We start from the raw sequence: 24,586 nt of genomic DNA, 5'->3' as shown, positions 1-24,586 counted from the left end.
GAATGAATCCAGAGCGGATGGAGCTGCCGAGGATGGGATGGGGGGAAGGGGGGTTATGTCAACAGGGGGAGCCGACGAGGATTTCGGGGGGAGTTTGGGGGCGACGCTCACCTCACCCTCTGCCCCCTGCCCGCGGTCGGAGGAGGGGGGAAGCGGGGCGGGCGGGGCTGGCGGGGAGGGAGGGAGGGAGGGCCCAGCCCCGCGTCCGTGCCCGTGTCCTCCTCCTCCTCCTCCTCTCCCTCCTTTCCCTCCGCCGCCGCCGCCGCCCGTTCCTCCCTCCCGGCGAGGAGTGCGGGGCGCGGGGCGCGCCGGGGCGGGGGCTCGGGGACTTCGGGCCGAAGTTGGCGGCACGATGGGGAACGAACGCTGGAAAACCATGGGAGGAGCCTCGCAACTTGAGGACGGGCAGCAGGAGAAACCGCAGGTACGGGCCGGGGGTCCCACGCTTGTCCACCCCACACCCCACGGTAACTTCCACCTGGGGGTGAGCGGCCCCCCCGGCACCGGCAGCATCCCTCGGGCGCCGCTCCGAGTCCCCGCCCGCTGCATCCCGCATCCCCCGGCTCCGTGTTGATTCCCGCATCCCCCTCCGGCGCAAGGGCTGAGCGCTGGGCTGGCAGCGGGTGAACGCTCACACCCGGCTCGGATGGACTGCCGCACATTTTAACTGCTTAAATCACCTCTTAGAGGGGATTGCGAGTCCTGGCCGCGCGCTGCAGCCTCAGCCAGCTGCCTTCCTTATCTCCTCCGCTTCCCAACCTGCCACAGCCAAACGCCGGCTGGGTTTTGGGCAGAGGCCGGCGTCGCGCTGGGGCAGCGGTGCGTGTGTCGGAGGCTTTAGCAGGGCGGCTGCACGTGTGCCATCTCCTCCAGCCGGAGCCATTGGGGTGCGGGCGGCATCCGAACGTGGATCCGCGGCGCGCAGGCGGCAGGTAGGGGAGCGTGGCTGGGACGTGGGGCTGCCTCGCACCTGGTGGGGGGAGGAGGACAGGCACGGAGCGCAGGTGAGAGACGTGGGAACGGTGGGAGAAGGCGAAGGAGCTGCTCCCGACCGAGTCTGCGAGCTGAGGGATAGAATCTCCCTGTTTTCAGCTCCGTCTCCCGGCTACCGTCTGCACCCCGCTGCTGAGGACAGGGGATCCCCAGCAGGAACGCGCTCATCCCCGTGTCCATCGTTTCGTTTTCCCTCTTCTCTTTGGTGAGGGAAGTGCATTCGGGGCTGGGCGTCGCAGCACGGAGCTGCTTTTTCCTGCACGTCTTTGCAGAGGGAGCAGAGTTTGCTTCCAGCTCCCGGAGGCTCCAATGGAAGCCTGTCCCCGTGTGCGCTCTGCGCCGCGCCGCGCTGTGCTGTGCTGTAGGAGCTCTGGGGAGAGCAGGCAGAGGGATGCAGCTCGGCTGTGCCGCGTCCGTGCCTGGGAACGAGCAGAGGAGCTGGGACGGGTAGGGTGCAGAGCTGGGCAGGAGAGCAGGTGGAGAGGAACTGGAACAGAGCTGCATCAGCCCAGCAGAGAAGGGGCAGAGCAGCTGGGATGCACAGTGAGCAAGCCGTGGGATGGACTGGCCCTTGCTGTCCTCCGGCTGGGCTCCTCTGGAGCCAGATGAACCCGGTAGGAGGGGGGATGGCTGGGCTGCAGGGAGCGCAACCGGGGTCCTGCTTCATCCCTGGCTGGCACGCAGCTCGTGGGGAGAGCCCTGGGGCTGCCCCATCCCGTGCATGGAGCTACCCCAGCGGCCCTGCTGGGTTACAAAGAGCCGTGCCTTTGGCTGGAATAAAGGACACCTCCTCCTTGCAGAGCATCCCCACGGCTCGGCGCAGCCTCTCCCACCACCATTCTCCATTCTTGGTTCCAACTCTGCTCCACCCGCCCGGGGACAAGCAGCCTTTCTCTCTCTGGCTCTGCTCTGGCTCTCCATACTGGAGTTGCTGCTTCTGCACCCACATGGCTGCTCATGTTCCTGGGGGCCAAAGAGGATGGGATGTGTGGTGGGGTGATGATGGCACCCCCAGTCCCAGGATGCACAGAGCCCATGGGCAGCTCACACCACACAGCTCAGGTCCCTTGAGTGTAGGAACAGTGAGTAGGAGCAGCATCCTTGGTTCCAGCTCTGTCTCTGTGCTCTCTGTGCAAACAGAGATCTGGGCTTGGCCTCGGCAATAGGCAGCAGTTCTGCTCCCCAGCCTGGCACTGCTGCCAGCAGATGTCAGATCAGAGGCCACTAGAATTCCTGGCATCCTGCACCCAGTCAGGACTTGTGCTGGGTTTTGCATTGCTGCATCCCTCTCAGCCCCAGCACCCTGAGCAAGTTTGCAGGAAAAGCTCTGCTCACTCCTTGGGAAGAAGCAATGTGGGGACATTGGCCTGCTGGCAAAGAGAACAGCAGGGTTTGTCAGCAGAGGGATGACCTATGGCTGCTCAAAAGCAAGAAAATCTGTGAGCTCAAGGCCGTGCAATGGGCAGAAGAAAGCCCCAGAGCTCCAAGGAATGCGGTGCTGGCAGGGCTCCATGCTGGATGCTGGGCATAGTTTTGCTGAGCAGGGGGCAATGAGAGACCCCAGCCCCAGCTCAGAGTGCTCCAGGTGCTGCCGGAGGAGTTTCCCTCCTCTCCCACCGCAGGTTGCCAGGTAACACAACCCGCCAGCACAGCACTGGGGGACGGGGAAGGCTGTCACCACTCAGCATCTCACAGCTGCAGACAGGGGTGTGTGTTGGCAGAGGGGTCGTCCCCTCACTCCTGCACCCAGCAATGGCAGGAAGGTGACAATATCGGGGCTGGAAGGCTGGAAACCAGCAGCGTTCCCTGCTTGGATCTCAAATTACTCGACGTTTCCCCCTTCCCAGCAGCCGTCCTGTCCTTCTGCATCTGTGCTCGTGGGGTCCCAGCTGTCCCCATAGGGCTGCCAGTGATGTGCGTCTCTGCTTCCTTCTCCCACTGCCCCATCCTGTGGGGAGGGCTGCCCTGGGGCTGAGCACCACGTGAAAAAAGGCAGAGCAGCCCTCGGGCTGTGCGGGGCAGCCGTTCCCCCCCCCCCTCCACCTCCCCCGCTGCCGCAGCCGTGGTCACCTTAATGCAAATGGTTGCGGGAGCGTGAATGAAGGGTGCTTGAAGGAAGGTGTCACTCCAGATAGATGTGCACGGGAGGGGACAGGGCTTGGGAAATCTTTGCAGATGCAGCAATTTTCTCCTCATTCCTGAAGAAAGTAGTCTTTGTCTCTCCAAATAGGCGGCTTTCTGGCAGCGCTGCGATTCCCTGTGACAGCTGCACCGGGGTCAGGGGAAAATCACCGCCCGTGTCCCTCAGGTGTGATGAGAGGGGGCCGGAGCCGATGGGCAGGCGGCAGCTCACACCCTCCGTGCTGATGGCTTTGCAGGAATGGCACTCACTGCACCCTGAGCAGCTCCTGCAGGCTGAGCCTGGGAGCAGTCGCTCCTCCATTGGGTCACACTGGGATAGGATCATAGAGCAGGGAAAAGCCCCGCTGGGAGCAATCCCCATTGCTGCTCAGCGTGGCTCCAGCTTCCCCACACCTCTGGGAACATCCCTCTCTCTCCCTTTGCTTTCCCTGCTGTCCACACTGCAGGGCACAGCACGGGGATTCTCCCTTTCCCTCCCTGCATTCTCACATTCCCAGGGCAGTGGGGAGCCCACCTGCATCTCCTGGGGCTGGTGCTGCTCTCACTGAGCATTATGCCTTCAATAAAACATACAGATGGTCACATGCTGCTCTGCTCACCCTCTTATTATTATTTCACACCCGTGGCTCCCAGGCAGCTTCAGCAGCTTTGCTGGCTGAGCTCACCCATGCCCTGTTGGAACCACAGGTTTCCCTGCTGTCCCCACGCTCCGTCCTGCAGCACTACGCCAGGGTGCAGTGTGACCTCCCTCATTGCCAGAGCTAGAGCAGAGGAGCAAACCTAGCCCATGCAGAATGTTACCCCCAAAACCCCACATCCTGACCTCTCCAGAGTCCCCTGGGCACAAGGTTTGTGTTCTGGCGTAGTTTTGGGTCCCAAATGAGGGTATGAAGACAAAGCCACCCTCCAGGCTCCACGCAGGGACTAAAGCACTTTGCTTTTGTGATGGGCATCTCTGCTTCCACTTCTCTTTGCTCCATCCTGTGGGCAGAAGTCCTTGGGGGGTGGGCTTCACTTCTCCATCCCATTGCCACGGCTGATCCCAGTCCCTGTGAGGGTCTGAACCCATCTCATGGTGGAAGGGCTCTGGGGTGGGTCTGTCTGGATGGGTCCTAATGGCCCCTCATGGCGATAGGTCCATCTGGATGGGTCCCGGTGGCACCTCGTGGTGATGAGTCCATGTAGACGGGTCCCAGTGGCACCTTGAATGGCTTCTGATGGCCCCTCATGGTGATGGGTCCCGACATCCCCTCTCTCTGTGTCCCCAGAGGATGAGCTGTGGCTACGTGCTGTGCACCGTCCTGCTCTCGGTGGCCGTCCTCTTGGCAGTGACAGTGACAGGGGCCATCCTCTTCATGAACCACTACCACACACCCGTCACCGAGCCTCCGCCAGTCATCAGCACCAACCCCGAGGAGGCCAACGCGTTGGTGACCATCGAGAAAGCCGACAGCTCCCGCATCAACATCTTCATAGATCCCAACTGCCCCGACCCGGCGGGTAGCGTCGGGCGCCTGGAGGGGCTGCAGGGCTCCCTGCTGCGCGCCCTCACCGAGCACGATGCTGAGACCAAGGCCACCAAGGGCCAGCAGAAGGCCCTGCTGCTTGGTGTGGCCGACGAGGTGGCCAAGCTGGTGACGCACGCAGCGCAACTGCGAGCTGACTGCGATGGCCTCAAGAAGGGGCACAGTGCTATGGGGCAGGAGCTCAGCGCCCTGCAGAGCGAGCAGGGCAGGCTCATCCAGGTGGGTGTCCTCGTGTCCCCAAGGCATGGATCCTGTTCTTTATGCAGGGAAAAGCTGTGGTTGGGGGTTGGTGGGGTTTGGAGCTAGAACAAGTTCAGCTCCATGCCCAAGGGTAGCTGTTTGGGGTGTCTGTGCCCTAGACCACACGGTGGGGGATGTCCCTTCCCTGCTCAACCTGGAACCCTGCTCACAAATAACTCCTCTGCCTCGTTCACCACCCCAAACCCACCAAAACCTTACCAGGGTAAGCCGGGGAGGTTCTGTTGGGCATCACAGTGAGATCCAGAGCATGGCTGGATGCTGAGCTCCGCGCCGTCCCTTCTCCACTCCACTCCCAGCACCACTGCTCTGCTCCCGCCTGCCCTCACCTCACAGAGCTCTCCCAGCCGGGTCACCTCAGGGGAAGGCAGAGCCTCAGGACGCAGCTCCTCCCAAAGTCCCCATGTCCCGGCTGCTCCTTGTCCCCAGCTGCCCGCAAGCTGAGCTCAGGAGCTCTCACTCCCAATGCAGTGATGCATTGGACATCATCTGGGAGCAGACCCAGGGGAAAAACGTCACCCAAAATACCGTGTGGGCTCTGCCATGGTTCTGTGCCCCCACCTCGTATCCTGGCTGGGAAAGTTGCTCCTACAGCTGTTTGAAAATTGTGGGAGTGGGCAGAGCATGCATGGGGATGGATTTGCCACCTCCTTGGAGACATGAGGGTCTGAAGTTCCATTTAACCCCAACCCATCACCCCATCACATGTCCCCCTCCTGCAGCTCCTCTCAGAGAGCCAGACCAACATGGCCCGGCTGGTGAGCTCAGTCAGTGATGTGCTGGACACACTGCAGAAGGAGCGTGGCGGCGTCCGGCCCCGGCTCAAGGCTGACCTGCAGCGAGCCCCAGCACGGGGAGCACGGCCTCGTGGCTGCTCCAATGGTGAGAGATGAAACCCCGGCCCTGGGGAGGGTGTGCCATGGGGAGGGGTGAGCCATAGGGCATCTCCCAGCTCTCTACCTACCAAAAGGGGAGGGAGAAGGCAGTTGGGATGAGGAAAGCAGCCTGCAAAGACAATGGATATGGTAGAGGGAGAAGAGGCAGGAGGGAGATGTGCCCACAAAATGGGTCTCTCGCCATGCAACCCCCAGCGCCCCATCAAACGGCCCATGCAGCCACCACAAAATCCACATTACTTCTGCTTGCTCCCAGCATCCATGAAGGAGAAGCAAAGCCAGAAGTGACCCTTCTCCTCTATTTGGGTGCAAGCACTGCGGGCACACTGTGCAGCACCGGGAGCAGTCGCATTCATCATTGCTGCGCTGAGATGGGGCTGAGTAAGCTGCCCTGGAGCCACCAGCACTGTGCCCATGGCCACCTCCAGCCATCAGCCCCCTGCTCTGCTGGGGTCCATCCTGCCCCGACCACCCCACAGGGACACGGGGACGGACCCTGCGTCCCTCCCAGCACCACTCAACCCAATCCCTGGAGGGGAAGGGAGGGAAAGAGCAAAGCAGCGAGGTTGGGAGCCTGAAGAAATGGCAAGCCTTGAAATTAGATCATTAATTAACCAGCCTTCCTCTCATCCCACCCCATCCCTGTGTCATGCTGCAGGCTCCCGGCCCCGGGACTGCTTTGACATCTATGTGAGCGGACAGCAAGAGGATGGGATTTACTCCATCTTCCCCACACATTACCCCTCAGGCTTCCAGGTCTACTGCGACATGACGACCGACGGGGGCGGCTGGACGGTGAGCGATGTCCCCAGGCTGGGATATGGGGGCTGTGGGTGGGAGATGTCACTCGATGTGTCATGGGGATGGGGCTTGGCTGCAAGCAGGGACCTGGCCAGGGTTCAGCAAGCTGGAGCTTGGGGTTGGGCTGTTGGGTTGTGCCATGGTTGGAACTCGTATTTCATGGCAATGGGGACAAAGGGACCCCTACAGCACAGAGCCAGGTGCTGGTTTGGGGTCATTGACACCCCCTGGCCTCCATCACACCCAACATCCCTCAGCCCAACATAGAGGGCACAACTGAGTGGTGACCATCTCTTTCCTCCCCTTTTTATGGAAGCACAAAGAAAAGCTCTGTGCACTCACACCCTCCCCCCCCCCCATAGCATCACCCACCCCAGCTCATTTGTGCACCACTAACGAAGGGGTGCCCGGGGGCACCTCTGCTGCTGTGCTGATTAACTCTCCCTGTCCGTTTCGCTTTGTGCCATGGCTGCGACAGCCCCGTAATCACAGTAATGCAGCAGAGGGCGACAGGGGGGATGCAGCCACCTCCCACATTCCATTGAGTGCCCCCAGCCTGGGAGATGTTGAACACAAAGCAGAGACCCCAGGGTGGTGAATAGGGGTGACAGGCGGCCTCTCCATGAGGACATGGCCCAGCACCCCTCCAGCTGGGCGCTCTAGGAAATAAATCCCCACGATCTGCTTCCCTTAAGCAGCTTTGAGCGGTGCCAGGAGGCAGCTTAGCCCCCCTTCCCCTCCACCCCATTGCCTTCCAGGGGCTGATGAGCCTTCAGCCTCGCTCTACCCAGAGCCCACCCAAGCAGACCTGAACATTGGGTTCACATTGGGGAAACCGAGGCACAGCACAGCAACCCCACATCCTGGGGGTCAGAGAGGACAAAGAGGGGACACTACAGTTCCCAGGGTGTAGAGGGTCCTTGCAAATCCCATGCACTGCCTCCCCCAGCCGCACACTCAGGAGCTGCCTGAAGAGCAGCCCAAGGTGATTAGCCAGACACTCAGAGGTTTATTTAAAGCTGCTGCAGCTGGGAAGGCTCCAGCGGGGCCGGAAGGGTGCAAAGGGAGCGAATGCACATTGTGAGCTCCAGCCTTGATGGGGGGTCAAAGGACCAAAGCCTGTGTTGCATCCCAGCATTATGGGTCAGAGCATCCGGCACTCTGCCACCCCCCTGCCCCATGGCACGGCCCAACCCGGCTCCCAGACGTCCCCATGGGCTGTGGGGTGGGGGGCTCACCCATCCGTGGTGCTGGTGCACATCGGGGCCCACGGGCTCCAGGTAAAGATGCTGTGGTACAGAGCCTGGGAAATTTCCCTCCCCTCCTCCTCTGGAGCCGTACTTCTGACATTTGGGCTTATTTGCATGTGGGGAGGTGGGTGGAAGCAGCTGAATCCATTTGGGCTCGGGAGCTGCTGAGCTAAGCCTTCAGCTGCAAGAGCTGTGGCAGGAGATGGGGTCCATCCCCAGCTGCAGGGCCACCCATCACCCATCCCCAGGCAGCTCTCTGCCCCCAGCACACGGGAGCATCTGCATCGCCTCTGCGCTGCCGTTAATTGCAGCTCACCCGGGGCTGACCGCCTCGTAGCACGGGGCAGCACGCTGATATTCCACCCCCCCCCCCCCCCCCCCCCCCCCAACTCCCCGACCCTCCGCTCCTGGCGCCTTATTAAAGCAATAACGGTGTGACGGAGGGCGGCAGCACGGCCTTCCCATCGCCTGAGGACGCTGCTTCGTGTGCCGGGCTCTTTGCAAACTCTCTGCGCTGTTTCATCACTGCCAGGCTGCGCCTCAGCATCTCCGCCCCGCGAGGAGCGGTGCGCTGGGGACGCTGACCCCAAAGGAAGGTGGCACTCCTCCTTTTTTTTCTTCGTTTTGTCCACTTTCCCGGTTCTGTGCCTTCCCAGTGCCTCCTGCCCCGCTCTGCTGAGCAGCCAGGCAGCGAGCCGGGGCGATGAATATTTCAGCCTAAGCTTTAAAGCGGGGAAGGAAATCCTTTTTGCTTAAGAGGGGGCGATGCATATTTCATGAGGAGGGAAGGAACGGGCAGCCCGTGCTGTGAGCACAGCCGGCCCCGCTCCCCGGCTCCCCTCACCTGCAGTCCTGGCCCCACTTCCCCTCGTGCGTCCCTCTGCGGACCCCCAGAGCCCGCTCACCAAAACCCATCGCTTCCCTTCCCCGTCCCCAATGTGAAGCACGAGGAGGGACCGCACACAAACTCGGGGTGCAGCTTTCCCAGCGCAGGGTGCGGGGTTCTGTGGGACTCCTGCAGCCAAACGTGGGGACCGTGGGGCACGCGGGGTCCCTGCGGTGCCGATCCCAGCCCAAAGCTGCCGACAGCTCGGTAATCGCCGCTCCGCGCCGGGGCTCGGCTAATGAAGATGTGTCCCGTGCGCTTTCCCGAGCAATTGGCCTATTTACAACCTCGAGTCAAAGCCGATTAAATGAGAGAGCCTCAGCATCACCGCTGCTGCCTTCCCTGCGCGGCACGGCGTGGGGAGATCAGCTCGGGGCTCCCAGCCAGCCCCGCCGCCCCCTCACCCACCGAAAGCCCCTTTAAATGGGCTTAGCAGCAGCTTCTCAAGCGCTCAGTGCAGGGATTAAAATTAAGGCTCTAATTCTAGAAGGTAAGTACAGCAGGATCGGCGCTGGACCCGCGCCCGGCCCCATCACACCCGGCCCCAAAGCAGCCGGGCGCTGGGTGTCCCACGGATGGGCAATGGGAAAAAAAAAAACACATATGGGTGTTTCCAAGGGCAGGGGCAGCTCGGGGAGGTGGCCCAGCACACAGCGCTGCCTCCCTGCCGGCTCTGAGCATCGCAGCCGTAGGAGCGCAGCGCTCCGGGGCCATCTCGCCGGCTCCGTTCTACTCCAGGCAGGCTGGAGCGGCCAAGTTTAATGCAATTAATCCAGGGCTGGAAGCTTAATTACGTTCGAATGGTCAGGCGGGGAGCAGCGTTTTCTGGATCGTTGTCAATAAATCAAACTCCAAACTAAAGATAAAAGAGGACAAAACATACAGGGCGTGAGATGCTGATGAACAGAGCGAGGGGGAAGGGGAGGAGAGAACAGCTGGGTTGAGCCCGGAGCTGCCCTGCCTTCCCCTCTGTCTTCCCAGGTGTTCCAGCGACGGGAGGACGGCTCTGTGAACTTCTTCCGTGGTTGGGAAGCCTACCGGGACGGCTTTGGGAAGCTGACAGGAGAGCACTGGTTAGGTGCGTGGGGTGTCCTTTGCAAACAACTGAACCAATGCACTCCAATGGTCAAACCAAGGCACCCTGATGGCCAAGCCAATGCACACAGTGGCCAAAACAGTGCACCCAATGGCTGAGCCAAGGCACCCAATGGCTGAGCCAAGGCACCTGGTGGTTGGGCCAATGCACCCAGTGGTTGAGCCAGCACACCCAAATAGCCAAAGCGATGCACCCAATGGCCAGAACAGTGCACCCAGTGACTGAACCAATGCACCCCAAGGGCTGAGCCAGTACCCGTGTCTTGCATGCCGTGGCCAGGCAGCCACAGGGAGTTCAGGGCAACTGCAAGGGTCCTCTGTAGGCAGGCGAGCGGTGCTGCCATTTGCCCATGGGCTGCACACATGTCCTTGGCCAGGGCAGCGAGGGCTGGAAGTGGGGATCAGTGCATCCCAGGGACCCCCCTGTGCCCTGCTCACCCCACTCCATGTAGGGCTGAAGCGGATCCACGTGCTGACGGTGCAGGGCAGCTACGAGCTGCGCGTTGACCTGGAGGACTTTGACAACGGCACCGCCTTCGCACACTACGGCAGCTTTGGTGTGGGGCTCTTCTCTGTTGACCCCGAGGAGGACGGGTACCCCATCTCCATCGCCGACTACTCGGGGACGGCAGGTAGGGCCCCTCAGGGGACCAAATCCCATCCCCGGAGCATCCACTGAGAGCTGGAAGCTGGAGGGTGGCTGTGGTTGAGTAGTGATGAGCTCGAGGGCCCTGTAAGGCACCAAGAAGCTCCATTGAGGTGCACGGGGCTTTGGAAGCCACCCCGAGGGCAGGGATAGGGGTGGGGAGGGCCCTTCACGGCTCCTTTACCTGCGGCAGGAGATTCCTTCCTGAAGCACAACGGGATGAAGTTCACCACCAAGGACCTGGATAACGACCACTCAGAGAACAACTGTGCGGCGTTCTACCACGGCGCCTGGTGGTACCGCAACTGCCACACCTCCAACCTCAACGGGCAGTACCTCAAGGGCCACCACAGCTCCTACGCCGATGGCATCGAGTGGTCATCCTGGACCGGCTGGCAGTACTCCCTCAAGTTCACTGAGATGAAGATCCGGCCCGTCCGGGAGGAGAATTAGCGGATGGATCGAGCCCCTCCCTGACCCCTGCCCTTCCCACTGCCCCATGGTTCCTCTCTTCCTGGTGCACCCCATGCCACCATCCTGCCCTGGGGTCCTGTGGGAGCATCTCTCCGCCGGGGACGATGGCTTTGTCCTGACCCCATGCCCTCTGCTCCCCACTGGGATGGGCGTCCCCTCCCTGGGCCACACCGGATGCTCGCGGTGCAGTGGGGACTTGGGGAGCAGTGCACAAGGAGGGGAGGGGATGGAGGGGCTGGAGACCATTTCTGGGGCGCAGAGCCCCCACGGTGCTACTGAGGACAGGGAGGGCTCTGCTGGGTTGGTGCTCACATGAGTGCCAGTGGTTCCTTCTCTGCAAATATTCTCCTCTCTGTCTTCAGAGAGGGGAAGGGACACCTACAGACCTCACTGCCCCTGCTCGTGGAGCTGCACAGCACATGGGCACAGCGCTGCAGGGATGGATGCCCACAGCCAAGCATGGCACAAAGCTGCGCAGTGGCATCAGCAAAGCGGAGAGCAGGAGGAAAAGGAGGAAGCAGGGAAGGCTCAACCCCCAGTACAGCTCTGCCTTCCCTGCACAGCTCCTGCCCCGGACATACGATGGGTTTTCACCATCCAGAAGCTGTGACCTTGCCCTCTGTTTCAGCAGCACCCCCACAGGGCCCCCTGCCCAGCAACCCGCATTCATTTCCATCCCCGATGAGCCACGCTCCAGCTCTGGCTCTGCACCTGCAGATATTCAAAGCCTTTCGTTTCTTCAAATCCCATTAAGGTTTTGCAAAAAGCAGCCCTGAGTGGGGCTTAGCATCTGCAGGGCGCTGATAACGGGGCTGCATCCTCAGCCCACCAGGCACTGTGCTGCTGAGGGGTGCAGCAGCCCCAGCCCCATAGGAACGGGAAAGGCTCCTACAAGGACTTCAATGGGTGCTTTTGTCCAAAAACAACACCAATAAAGCTGGTGTGAGGGGAGGGGAAGCTGGGACCCCCTGCACCTTTGCATCATTTCCCACAGCACTGAGGATACAGCCCCACAACAGACCCCAACCCCATGAAGAGCTATTGGAGCTCCCCGAGGAGGGGAGGACAGACCCAGAGCTGTGCTGCGCGGGGACCCAAAGCACAGTGAGATCAAAGGTTCATTCCTGCAGCCGCAGCTCTGCACTTCTCGACGTGCTCCTTTTTTTAAGCCTTCCCCTGCTCTCATTCCACACTGGATGAGCGCTTCCATCTGCAGGCCATTCTCCATCCCTCTGCCCCACGGGGAGCCAGGGACACACGATGCGCTGGGACCACCCTGAGCCAGAGACATTGCACTGCTCACATCCAACCAAATCCACTGGGGGGTCCAACACCCCACAGAGGGCAGCAGCCCCCCAACTGCACCCCGAGGGTCTGCAGGGCCGTGCCCACCTTTGCTGTTTGATTTCGGTGGGTTCATATAGCTGGTTCATATAGCATTTGCCTTCGGGAGGAACGACCCAGAGCCCATGTGTGGGGTCCTTGTGGTCCTGAGCTCTGAATGGACAGGAATGGGGTGTTGTAGTGTGTTGGTAGCACTTCCCTGTGTCCTGCCCCTTCCACCCAGGACTCCCAAACGAGTTCGTTTCGCATTGCACGAGAGGTATTCCATACAGCCCGAGATGACGGATTTTCCAGGATGAGTGCTGGGAGTGCACATGGCACTCAGTAACCCCAGGCTGGGATGAACCCACTCCCAGTGCCACCCCGCCAGGGTGGCCATGGGGACATCAGGGGACGGCACAGCTGCAGTCTGGTGCTGGGGACAGAAGGGGAGGCGTACGGCTCCAGGCCTGGAGCACGGCCATGTCCCTCCCCGCGGCCGTCGCGTCGTGTTGCTGTGCCGTGAGGTCTCCATTGTGTGTGAGTGGTGTCCAGCGCTGTCCATGTGGACTTTCTGAACTCCTTAATAAAAGGAACTCATCGTTACTGGTGTGCTCTCCTCTATGGTCACAGCACAGGGACACCACCAGAAGGACAGTGGGAGCTGGCAGCCCTTTGGGGAACCCCATGGGGAACCCAAACCCAGGGGAAAGCCACAGTGCATGGATGGGCACAGCGCTGAGTGGGGTCCCAGCTCCTTTCACCCACTGCTCAGCCCCATCCCAAGATGTGGGAGGGGACAGCCGAGTGCCTGGCGCTGGAGACCAGCTGGGCTGTGAGCATTGGCCAGGCAGGGTGGGAAAAATAGGGCTTCTCTGTGTGGGGATGGGTCCTGAGTGGGTGTAGGAGTGCAGGAGCACCTGCAGGCTCTGCACACCCATCTGGACCTGCAACGACAGGCTCACATCGCGCTGCAGGTGGGAGTGCTCGTGTCCCCAACCGGCGTCACTGCCGCTGGCTCCAAGCCAAGAGCACCGGCTCCTGCTCAGCCTCTCCTCCAAACGAAGCCACAAATGAAGGTGGCTCATTAACCCTGTTGTAGTGGCTTGGCCAGCCCCATCCCCTCTGTCCCCCCACCTCCCTGCAGCAGCCCAGCCTCCGGCAGAAGGCAATTAGCACCCGCAGGTATTTAATGGCCAGCTCAGCTCGGATGCAGGCAGGGCAGCGCAGAGCTGGGCATCGCCCAAGGCAGAGAGGTGAGTGATGGGGACAGCAGAGACATCCCTGGGCTGCAGGAGTGGGAACACCCCAGGATGGGATGGGGTTGGAGCAGGGCAAGGCGCTCCCTGTGTTTGGCTTTGTGCTGGGAGTGCCCAGGTCAGGGGCAAGGTGGGAAGGAGGCACAGAAAGCAAAGCCCATAGCAGGAGGGGAGCTGGGACCCACAGTGCTTTGGGCTCAGAGGGGTCTGCAGGAGAGCAGAGCACCCAGATGGGGGCAGGTACCCCATCCCTCAACACCAGCAGCGATTTTAAAGGCAGCATCTCCTGAAAAAAATAAAAATAATAATAATAATAATAAATTAAAACCATTCTCCCTCTCTGAAGTTTTGCAGAGCTGCCCAAGGTCACCCAGGCACCGCTCAGCCCCATAAAGCAGAGCGATGGCTGTGAGCTCCTTCCCCTGCACGCATTAACAGGGCGCTGCGGGTGGCACCTGAGCGCTCAGAGCTGAGCACTGCTCAGGTGAACGCACTTAAGCCCTCCCTGCAGTGCTGCTAAGAGGAGCACGCGGCTGCAGCTCCCATCAGCTGCTCCCATCAGCCTGCCCCGCTAACAGCCCCACGCAGCCAACCCGAACCGTGCCAGGCCTGGCAGCAGACCAGAGCAGGGACTGCAGGCTTGTAGAGAGGAAGAGAGAGGTCAGGAGGAGAAAAGATGCAGAGAGAGCAGCTCAGTGAGAGTTTGTAGGGGTGCCGGAGGGGTTTTCTGGCTTCTTTAAGGGTGCTGCAGCACATACATGGGTATCTGCCCCATAGCAATACTGGTACAGAGAGGGGATGCTCCACAGGAGGGATGCTCCACGGGAGGAAGTCCTTGATGCCCCCAAGGATGCTGAGCGCTTTGCCATCTCTCTCCCTCCCTGTGTCCCCCCCAGATGAGAGCATCCTACTCGCTGTCCTGCTTCATCCTGCTCAGCCTGGGGGCCTGCTGCCCACCCCACGAGCCCCGACACCCCGAGGATGCGCTGGAGCCACGCTGGCGAGGAGCGGTGGCTGAGGCCGCGGGTCCCTGTGGGTGGGCAGCCCCAACGCGGCGGCGAAGCAAGGAGCTGGGCACGCTGCTGGGCATCTCCCGGGTGCTGCGGGGCTACGGGCAGCAGCACGGCAGGGGCCCACGGGGACGGCAGGAGGGCTCAGAGAAGCGCGGCGGTGGCGGCACGCTGGGGGACCTGGCTGAGGAACTCAATGGCTACAGCAGGAAGAAAGGTGGCTTCGCCTTCCGTTTCGGGAGGTGAGGGCTGCGGGGTGAGCTGCATCCCCACCGTTCCTGATGCCTCGCCGTGGAGCAAAGGAAGCTGCAGGGTGGCTGCTGGGGTGCCCTGGGGAGGGGAGGCACCACGTTTGCTTTGCGCTCAGCCCTGCCCCACATCTCCCAGCCTCAGAGATGGAAGAAGAAGAGGAGGGAGCCCTGCATCCCTTCCTTGGGGACACGGCGTGTTGGCCGGGTCCCGGAGCCGTGCGTGCCATGCTGGGACTGCTGTTAAAGATAGAGGGAGGTGCAGTGCAGGGGGTGATGCTGCAGTGACAGTCCCCGTGGGGACAGCCCAACCACGGCCGTGGGTGTGGAGCAGCGCTCTGCGCTCTCCTTCCTATTAATGAGAAGCCCCTCCGGCAGCAAATTCTGCTTAGTGTCACACTGCCACTTGCATGAGTGAGCTCCTACGTGCCAATCCAGACACGGCAGCGGGGCTGGAGAACATCTTACCCCTAAGACATCCACATGCGAGCACGCAAACCTGCCCTGCACCGACCCGATGCAGCCATCCCCAGCGGGCAGCACAGCACTGACTGACCTCCAGCATCCCTGTTCCCTCCTGCCCTCACCCACATTCTCCCATCCAGCCCAGCAATGCAGGAACACCTGGTGCACAGAGGCTGGAAGAGCCCTGGCTGCCACAACCCTGTGCTCTGGTTCCCCAAAGGCAGTTTGGGGAAGAGCCCCCCAGCAGCCCCACAGCCGTTCTGCCTTCTCCTTCAGGCAGATTTAGCACTGCCAATGCCAACACTGCCCTTTGCTCCTGCTAAGGCCAAGCTGTCGGCAATCCCAGCTCCAGCTGCCTCGCTCAGGAAATTCAGCACCAAAGGATGCTCCTGTTTCAGTGCAGGTGCAGAAGTGCAGCAGGGCAATTATTTGCAAGCGCTGAGTTGCACCCTCAAAACCAAAGGCTGCGTCAGGACTCGGGTGGGGAAAAGAATAAAAAATATATATTAAAGAAATCTGCCTCCAAGAGGTGCATTGAAACATCCATCAAGCAGACAGAGCATTCGGCGCAGCAGGGCTGGAGGGGCTGCAGGCAGCGGGGACAGGGGTCCATGGGTCAGGGGTGTGGGAGGGCGGATGGACAGACAGACAGGTGGACAGACAGAGCAGGGAGTGTGGGTGTGGGAGGGGTAGGATTTGGGGTTTGCAGGGATGCAGGTGGTGCTGAGTTTGGCATGGGGGGGGGGGGCTGAGCATGGTCCCCCAAATCTGAGCTCTCCTCTGCTTCCCAGGAGCCCCCCAGCAGCACAGGGCTGTGGGCGCACTGCTTTCCCCCAGTGCTGGGGATGGGAGGCTCTATCGATGTTTCTATGGCAACATTTCTTTCGTCCTCCTTTTTTTCCAAGTGTTCGTAACATCAATAAATATGCAGTGATCAATTTTACCCTGTGCTGGAATGGGAGGGAGGGGAGGAGGAGAGGAAGGGGACTGTTTGGGAGCGGGCTCATCATCCCAAAGAGGAACGGGCTCAGAACAGCATGACAAAGCCACGCGCCCAGTGAGGCTCTGACTGAGGCACGACCTTTCTCTATGCTGTTTCAAAGCAAAAGCCAACGCTTGCTGCAGTGCTCACCTGGGCCAGAGCTGCACAAGTGCCCACAGTCGTCCTCTGAGATGGCCCTGTGCTCTGGGCAGTGGGTGGTGGGGAAGGGGCTGCACCAAGGGACACCAGGAACCCCCAACCAGGATCCCATCACCTGGGTTTGTCCTCATCCCTCTGTGCTGCCGGCACACAGCAGGCACAGCAAAGCTCCCAGACATGAGTGGGTGCTTGGCTCGGATTGAAGTACGGCCAAAGGACTCCTAACAAGGGGCTACAGCATCCCTGCATCACTGAGCACAGATGGGACCTTCAGCAGAGGTGGAAGGATCAGTGCACATCCAAGGGCCAGGCAGGGAGCTGCACCCATCAGTGTGGGCAGTGCTTCACACATCTCCAGCACCAACCCAGCTGGGGAAAGAGAGTTACACACAAAACACTGACCACGTTTTCCATCTTATGACAAGCAACTACTCAAAAAACAAGGCAGGATGACATTGAAGGGAAACTTAAAAGAGTGAACATTGTAATTTCGAAGCCACAAAAAGCAAAACAAAAACACAAACACAGCTATTTTTCCCCTAGAGCACTCTCACTTTCAAGCTCAATAGCCTTGAAAATTGGAGCAATCAAACTGTTAAATGCATCGATCTGTTAAATCAACTCCTACTGTACTCAGCTAAATTTAGCCTTTAATCCCTCTTTCACTCCCAACGCCGCAGATCCCAGGGCTTTCCCCAGCTGGGTCAACTGACCTCTGCCTTCCCACGCCAGCAGACCAACCCAGCAAACAGGGATGGACATCCCCAGCAAGGATCCTATGCAGGGGCAGGCGGAGCTTCTCCATCTCAGCCTGCAGGCTCTCAGCATCCTCAAGCCTGGATCCAGCCCCACACAACCACAGCCAGGGCTCCTGCTGAGCTCCCATGCCCCGTGCTGGGGCTCAGAGTGCAGATTGTCGAGGGGGTCAGAAACGGGGTGACCTGGGACAGAACCCAAAACCACCAGTGAGCAACTGCAGAGCGTGGGGCACAGCGCTCCCACCTGCCCTCTCTTCCTTCCCTTCCTGCTTTGCCCTCTAGCATCTCCATAATACTGATGGTTGGACTGGATGATCTTGGTGGTCTTTCCAGCCTTAGTGATTCTATTATCTTCATTTATTAAGGCACAGCATCTCCTTTCAGACACTGCTTGGCACTCAATGCCAACCTCAGTGCCACCCCCCCTGCCCAAAGGTGCCCTTCAGCAGAGGCAGCTGGCACTGAAAACATTTGTTAGCAGGCAAACACGGGCTTTCCTCAACATTGATTTATTTTTAAATACACTACGCAAGAGAGGCCGGAATAAAAAATGAATCAAAAAAAAAAAGGTAGAGAAAGAGAGGAGGCAGAATTGAAAGTCATGTACAGAAACAATCTGTACTGGACCAAATTAAAGAGGAAACGACCCCCTTAAGTATCGCAGAGATGAAGGACAGAGCTATTTACACACTGTAAAAAAGACAAGTCTACAAAAGTAGTGTAATAACGAGATACAAATGTATAATATAGTGGCACAATATGTTATCAAAGTAAAAACAGTACCTCCAGGAAAGAGACAGTCCAAGGTGTTTTGTTTTCTCTTACATTTTTAAAGGCAGCCTGTGGCAGAAGTGTGTATTTTCTTTTAAACATTTGTCATGGGTTAAGTCAGGGCTGTTTGTGAGGGCGAGGAACGGCGTGAACACACAGAGTGAACTACTGGAAATCATATACAAAACGTCAGTTCCAAAGAGAACAGCATAAAATACAGTTGAAGGCAATCAGTGTTTAAGATACACAAGAGGGGCCACAAAAGTTACGGGGAACAGGACACAGAAAATATGGGTTTTTTTTTTCTCTTGTTTGGAACTGTTAAGAAGTTAAATTGCACTGTTAATAGCCCTAAACCTTGCTTTTTCACTACAGTCACAGGTCACAGTTAGTCCCCAGCTGTGTCGCATCAGCTGGGAAGGTTACAGGACCGTGGGCAGGAAGCCCAGCAGCCTTGCTGTCATCATTTTGGGGCAGTTTCCTTGGCAGATCTGCCCAAAGAGAGGTGGCTGCAGTCTTCACAGAGCCTCACACGACGGGTGCAGCCACACAGCCATGAAGGCGATGGCAGTTCCAACCCCAAGAACCGGCGTCCGAGCTCTCCACAGGGAGCTGGCACTGGCACGGCAAGGGAAGGGCACCAGTCTCAACAGGAGCACAGGAGCCAGGCCCACAGAACAGAAAAGGCTGCAAATACAAGTAGAGAAACAGCAGTTCTTGCCCATCGGCGATGCGCAAGCTCAACTGAAGCAACTGCTGCAGGCACAGTGGTATCTTTGAACTCGGCCCAAGCTATCCCCTCCTGTCACCCACACAGCAGTGCTGTGCTCAGCACCGCCTGCTGCTCCCACACCTCCTCTGCCACCCCCTGCCCCGAGCACCAGCCTGAATAACGCCAGCAGCGTCCTTCTTCAGCCCTCTGCCAGTCCTCTAGTGCTACCGGGGGAGATCTGCAAATGCTGCTGCATCAGTGGGTGCTGCCTGCGACAGTTTGAACCCAGGCAGCTCAGCTGGGCTCAACAGCATCAAGGAAAAGCTGAAAACACAGATACAAAGGGCAGCAGGTGGAATCATAGGAAGAATGTGAGTAAACATCACTTGTAGCATTCTATCGTTCTTTAAAGTTACATTAACAACTTCCCACCCCCCCTCCTCTCTCAGGCTCCAAATCTGTCGCATGAATGCCAGGCTAAATGTCAGACTCGGGCCAGGGATGCATGCTGCAGCTCTCCCAAGAAATGCAATAGGTATATTGCTATTCAGACACTCAGCCTTGTGTACAGTGGGCCGGAGGGGCAGAACGCAGTAGGAAGCCCTCCTGAGGAGGATGGCATCTCAGCGTCCATCAGTCTGGCTTCAGTCTTAACGTTTTGTCCAGAACAATAAAATATTAATCAAAAGGCATGACGTGACATCAGCACTTAGACTCGTAGTCCAGAAGGCAGGAACTCCACAGATAAGACGATTACAAGTATATGAAACACAGGGAATCTGGGCTAAGAGGGTGGAAAGTGCCTCTTGAGCACAGCCCTGCTCTTTGGAGCTGGGGCGTCCATCAACAGTCTGCGCCTTCCGCACAGCCCAGACCCAAACGCCCCAGTCCTCGGTCAGTCCACACATGCTGTTACTCTCTCCACAGTTGACTTTGGCCCACTGTGATGTATTGTTTTTTTTCCAACCTGGCTTCTGCTACCTCTGAACAATGTCGCTGATCTCTTTCACAGAACTGAGCAGTTTGCTAAAGTCCTGCGTGGCCGCAGAGCCGCTGCCAGCCGTCGCTGGGCAGATCTGAAGCTCTCGCAGGTTGTTCTCCAGCTTATTGATGGCCTCCCGAAAGGCAAATTTGTTCCTCATCTGCTGTATGGAGTCCACGTAGCTCACGCAGAAGGTGTAGAGGTTCTTGCCAGCCTCCAAGACAGTGCTGTGGCTGGCCATTTGTTCAGAGTTCTTGCTAATGGCGAGCCGTAGAGCCTCGGTGCTTTCCAGCACCACCCCCTTGGTGATGGTGCCGCTGGCAATCCTCTCTGGGGGCTGGCGGGTCTTCCGCAGAGAGACCCTGGTGGATATGAGAGGGATGAAGGCCGTAGACGATGGCTGGTCCCCCCCCGGGGCAGAGGGTACAGATGAGAAAGAGGCAGCTGAGGTTGCTGTGCTCATCAGCAGCTTTGTAGAGGACTGTGGCTTTGGTACAGAAGGGATCCCTAGCTTTTTCACACCTTCCCCCGACTGGTTTGGCTTGACAGCTTCACTGCTCACAGCATCTGCAACCTGAGTCAACTGTTTGGATTTAGGACCAGACACCACATCTGTTGCTGCTTCGTGGCTGGGACTGTGAGATACTTTTCCAGGCTTGCCAACAGAGGATGAAGACAGTGGAACCGGAGGGGCTGGCTTCAGCTTCGATAACTTCCCTTTGTCCTTCCCTGCCAACTCCGAGGTCTGCTTGAGCCTCCTCAGCCGCGGCTCCTCGACAGAAGCTTTGCTGGCACCTGCAAACGCAGCAGAGTTGGGTTTGGCAGCAGAACCTTGGTCCGTTGTCGCAGTGGTACCTAAGGCACTGGATTTGACTCCATCGTCCTTGTGCAGCACGCTGGAGGAAGGGGGGACGGCGGGTTGCCTACGGCCAAGTTTTGGAGTCAGAGTGGGCGGGCTGGAGCCAGGACTCGACTCCGCATCTTTGAACACATCATCAGTGGTCTCTTCGTTTTTCTTAAGCAGCCGTGGAGGGGGGGTCACCGTCCCCCTGACAGCAATGTCAGTCTTGGCCTCATTGGCCCGTTTTCGAGGCAGCGCTGGCTTTTCACTTTTGTGTCCCCCAAAAGTGGAGGAATCAAACTGGCGTCCTGTGGACTGCAGATCCCGAGGCAGAGTCACAGATTTCCACTCCGTGTCCTTTGCGCCGTGGGGCACACAGGAGGCTGAGCAGGACCTTAAGAAACGCTTGCTGGAGTTGGAACTGCTCTCCTCCTCACCAGACACCCCCCGGCTGCTGCTCATTGTGCTGGACTTCTTCCTTAAGTGGGGAGACAAAAACCCAGAGTTCCCAGCAACAACCCCATTGGTGACACCAGCCCCGTTGCTTGGGCTCTGGAACTTGGAGGGGTCGGCTGCTTCTGTGGGAGGAGCAATGAAAGCTCCATTGCCAGCATCCCTGCACTCCTCCTCCCCACCCGCCCTGCGGTCCGAGTGGCCATCCATCTCTCGGAAAGAGCTGCTCCGTTTCGGAGGGGTAGGGGCAGTCTTCTTCTTCTTCTTGATAAGGGCACTGAACAGGTTGGGCTTTTTGTCTTTTGGAAGCAGCCTCTCATCTTCATTCAAACTGCTCTCCAGGGCCACTCTCTCTTTCCGTGGCAGCAAAGGAGAAATAGCAGGTTCATGGTCCAGAGGGTCTGCAAGGGAAAGAAAAGAGACTACTGAGCTTTGCTTCAACAGCCAGGAGAAGCTGCTTTCTTCCAGGATCTAAAGCATTTCAGCACCTCCAAAAGGTGCAGGTTCTGAAAAGAAAACCACCCTCGGACCAGGAGTAATGCAAGTACAGCTACACTGAAGCCCAGACTGAACGTGATCCCTAATGCCCCACACGCTCACCTGCCAAACTGCACTCCCTGTAGGCTTCTGATTTAAACAGCAACATACAAACACAAACTGTTTACGTTCAGATTCCCATCCTCGCATCTAGAGACTTTGTCTGAACTTCATACTGAGAAGAAGACAAATATAATGAGGCTGCTGCTTCAGTCCCTGTGAGGTTGCTGCCTTTAGAACGACTGACCCTCTGAATTAGTAAGAAATCTATGTAATCCACCCTTGTTCTTTTAGCTTCTGATACTCCTAACCTCCTTCCCTGATGTCATTCTTCATAGGGAATGGAAATAACTCTTTCACAAGCAGAAACCAAGGCTCCCTTGGCAGCTGAATGCCTCAGGTCACATCACCATGAAGATCAGCGCAGTAGTGGAGGGAAGTGGGAATAACAGCCTCCTTCAGCAGGACTGCTCCAGAAGGAAGCGGTGGGGTGACCCTTTCTCCACTTACAAGAGGTATTTAAAAATGAATAGTGGTTTATAATAAATTTATACTGAGTCCTGCATGTCTCTGTATTTGACTGACTGGGGGTCTCATTGCAGGCCAGGCACTCAGATGGCATGCTAATTCAAGAGAGCAATGCCTTTAGGGCAGCATATACATTTAGAGCTCAAGTAGGTAGTAAGGAAGGAGATGAAGCAGACACATAGATCAAAAGAAGGCAGCTTCTTAGTCACATACCGGTGATCACCACGCAGAGGGCAGGTTGAGGAGGGAGAGTTAGAAGAAAAACAGCCGTGTTCTCTGGGAGAAGAGCATGCTTCCAAAGGACCAAGCGCTGAGCCATTCATATGCAAACTGAGGTAGACCTCAACAAATAGAAGAGCTGCTACAGCTCTTCAGGAGGCCAGGGCTGTACTGTGACCAGACACAGCAGAGCTGTGGGGACCCAGGGAAAACCAGCAGCTTTCATTAAGGACCAGCTTCCAGCCACTGGACCATGAGAACACTGACAACCGAACAGGAAATTGCAATGAAACCTCCATGGGAAATGTGTTTTTCACAATAAAGACTGAAATAATAACCAGCATAATGTTAAAATCACATTATTCCTGCTGCACTCGAATCTCTCAAAGTCCTTAAGTATTTAAATGAAGCTATTTTACTTCAAAGCTTACAAAACTAGGCAATTATGCCTCCCATATACAGCAGGCTGGATTTACCACTGGTCCTTAACACTATGTTGCATTAATTAAGTTATAATAAAAATACAGGCATACTGTGCTCAATATTTAAATCTTTTTCCAAAAGAAACAGAAGATTCTTTGTATTTTCATTAGAAAACAAGTCAATTCATAAGTCAGTTCGTTCCTGAGCCCTTCTGTAAATAACTTTCTTTTCTCTTTGAGTCACTGACACCTTTCCAACATTTTACACTCCCTCCTGTGTTGTTTTTTTTTCCTTCTTTGTTGAGAGGTACATTTGCTTCTCAAACATGTACCACGAGGTGAGTTTGTCATCATCCAAAAAAGGTCAGTCATACGTATGGTCAGACAGGGTGTGTTTATCATGCACTGTATTTTGTTTTTATCTTGCTCTTTTTCAAGCAAACTGAATACAAATCTACTGTATAAATTCAGTGTCTTACCACCGCGTTCATTACCTCAAAATGGAAGAGAAATGCTTGGAGAAACTGATTGAATAGAGTTTAATTTCATGGAAGATTCTGTAAATACCTCTTTGTCCCTTGCTGCAATTATATTTGGTACCTGCCAAGAGTAATATTCTTCACTGCTGCAAGCACAGAACTGGTATGATGAAACAGTGAAGAAACCTCCCTTATGGGGCTTGCTAAACCTGAGCAATCGTGCTGCTTTAAATTATGCAGTGTGGTAGTGTAAAGAGGCTTGAACACAGCAGATTACCCAGGGCTCGGATGCTGTGGGAGATCCCACTGATAGCTCCTACCAGGGAATGGGAAGAGAATGTGACCAGAGGGCTGTGCTCAGGCTCTGGTCTATAGGGAGCTGTAGGCAATTGCCATTAAGTTGAAAGAACTCCTAGGATTTCTCTAAGCAACGGCAGGTATAGCACCAACTGCTCAGCCAGCTATGGATTCACACTCCCAGATGCTCTATGTTTGTATCTGGTCCCAAGATTAACAGCCTGCCTTTCTGTAATAAGTGATAAAAGGAGTTCTGAACGCAGGAAAGCAAATCCAGCAGCCTGCCACCCAGAAATACAATGCTGATAGACAAAGATGGCACCTGTTTTCAGATGTGGCTTTTCCTAGGCGAAGACCTGGGCATGCCTTTTGTTTTTCTATTGTTTCCTGAAGGAATAATGACTTTAATTAAAACCTACCACATTCCCCCTGGCCTCGAGCATGTGCAGTCTCCAAGCCCTCGTTCGCATCTTTGCTTTCAGCAGCTCTCCTGGATGTTCGTGTCTTGGTTGGTAACTCTGGGGCCTGAAGGAAATTGCTCACTACACTCCTCATGCCCTTCTTTCCCAATTCCTTCTCCACCTCTGCAACGCACAGAAGAAAAAAAAACAGATCACTGTAATACACAGAATATAAAAACCAGAGCACTGCTCCAAGTTAACTGCACAAAAGAAATGAAGCAACACAAAGAAGAAGATCCTTAGGGCTGGTCAGCCATTTGGCTCGTTATATCTAGACACAGGCCCCCGTGAGCTATGTGCACAGTCCACAACACAGGTGTCCCCTGTCCCTGGAACTGCCATCCCCATAGGGACCCAGACCTACCATCAGAAATGCTGGATTCCTGAAACATCGTCTCAAAAGCCTGATGGATCTCAGCAAAGGAAGGCCTGTCGGAGGGGCTCCACTGCCAGCCTGCAAAAACACCAGCACTGAGAACTTCCTACCAGCACCACACAACCATCAGGGCACACCAGGAGGTGCCAGCTATCACAGTTCCTTTTTTATAAAATGGCTGAGAGAAAACACCAACATGGAAACGCAGTGCCAATGGTGCTGGGCATCTGCAACCACCACTGAGCCAAAGTAAGGGCAGGGGAGGAGCACCTCAGGAAGAAAAAACACCACAAGTCCCATACCAAAAAGCCATAGCGGAAAAGCAACACCCAGCCCC

The 24,586-nt window shown here is 57.2% G+C and overlaps 3 protein-coding genes across 4 annotated transcripts in view; 2 read left to right on the top strand and 1 right to left on the bottom strand.

Moving 5' to 3' along the window:
- The first annotated feature begins 249 nt into the window (after positions 1-249).
- On the top strand, positions 250-12,842 carry FIBCD1 (fibrinogen C domain containing 1). Its single transcript, XM_048966265.1, has 7 exons — positions 250-424; positions 4,404-4,880; positions 5,642-5,801; positions 6,474-6,610; positions 9,734-9,830; positions 10,300-10,479; positions 10,687-12,842. The coding sequence occupies exons 1-7, from the start codon at positions 353-355 to the stop codon at positions 10,944-10,946; spliced, it is 1,383 nt and encodes a 460-aa protein (XP_048822222.1). The 5' UTR covers positions 250-352; the 3' UTR covers positions 10,947-12,842.
- A 1,524-nt stretch (positions 12,843-14,366) lies between these two features.
- LOC125702714 (pyroglutamylated RFamide peptide) lies at positions 14,367-14,805 on the top strand. The gene is given in 2 exon segments (XM_048966347.1): positions 14,367-14,435; positions 14,437-14,805. Coding segments are annotated over 2 exon segments (417 nt in total). The 5' UTR covers positions 14,367-14,387.
- Positions 14,806-17,641: 2,836 nt separating this feature from the next.
- Positions 17,642-24,586, bottom strand: part of ABL1 (ABL proto-oncogene 1, non-receptor tyrosine kinase) — a 65,759-nt gene continuing 58,814 nt past the window's right edge. For both annotated transcript variants that reach the window (XM_048965746.1, XM_048965747.1), the window contains exons 9-11: positions 24,238-24,327; positions 23,832-23,996; positions 17,642-21,331 (exon numbers count right to left, since the gene is read on the bottom strand). In XM_048965746.1, coding sequence (XP_048821703.1) covers positions 19,632-21,331; positions 23,832-23,996; positions 24,238-24,327 — 1,955 coding nt within the window. In that variant the 3' untranslated portion in view covers positions 17,642-19,631. The remainder of the gene's footprint in view (positions 21,332-23,831; positions 23,997-24,237; positions 24,328-24,586) is intronic.

This window comes from Lagopus muta, chromosome 19, assembly GCF_023343835.1.
Source record: "Lagopus muta isolate bLagMut1 chromosome 19, bLagMut1 primary, whole genome shotgun sequence".
Taxonomy (NCBI): Eukaryota; Metazoa; Chordata; class Aves; order Galliformes; family Phasianidae; genus Lagopus; species Lagopus muta.
Note: the sequence above shows the minus strand (reverse complement) of the source record. Positions and strands in the feature narration are given on the sequence as shown.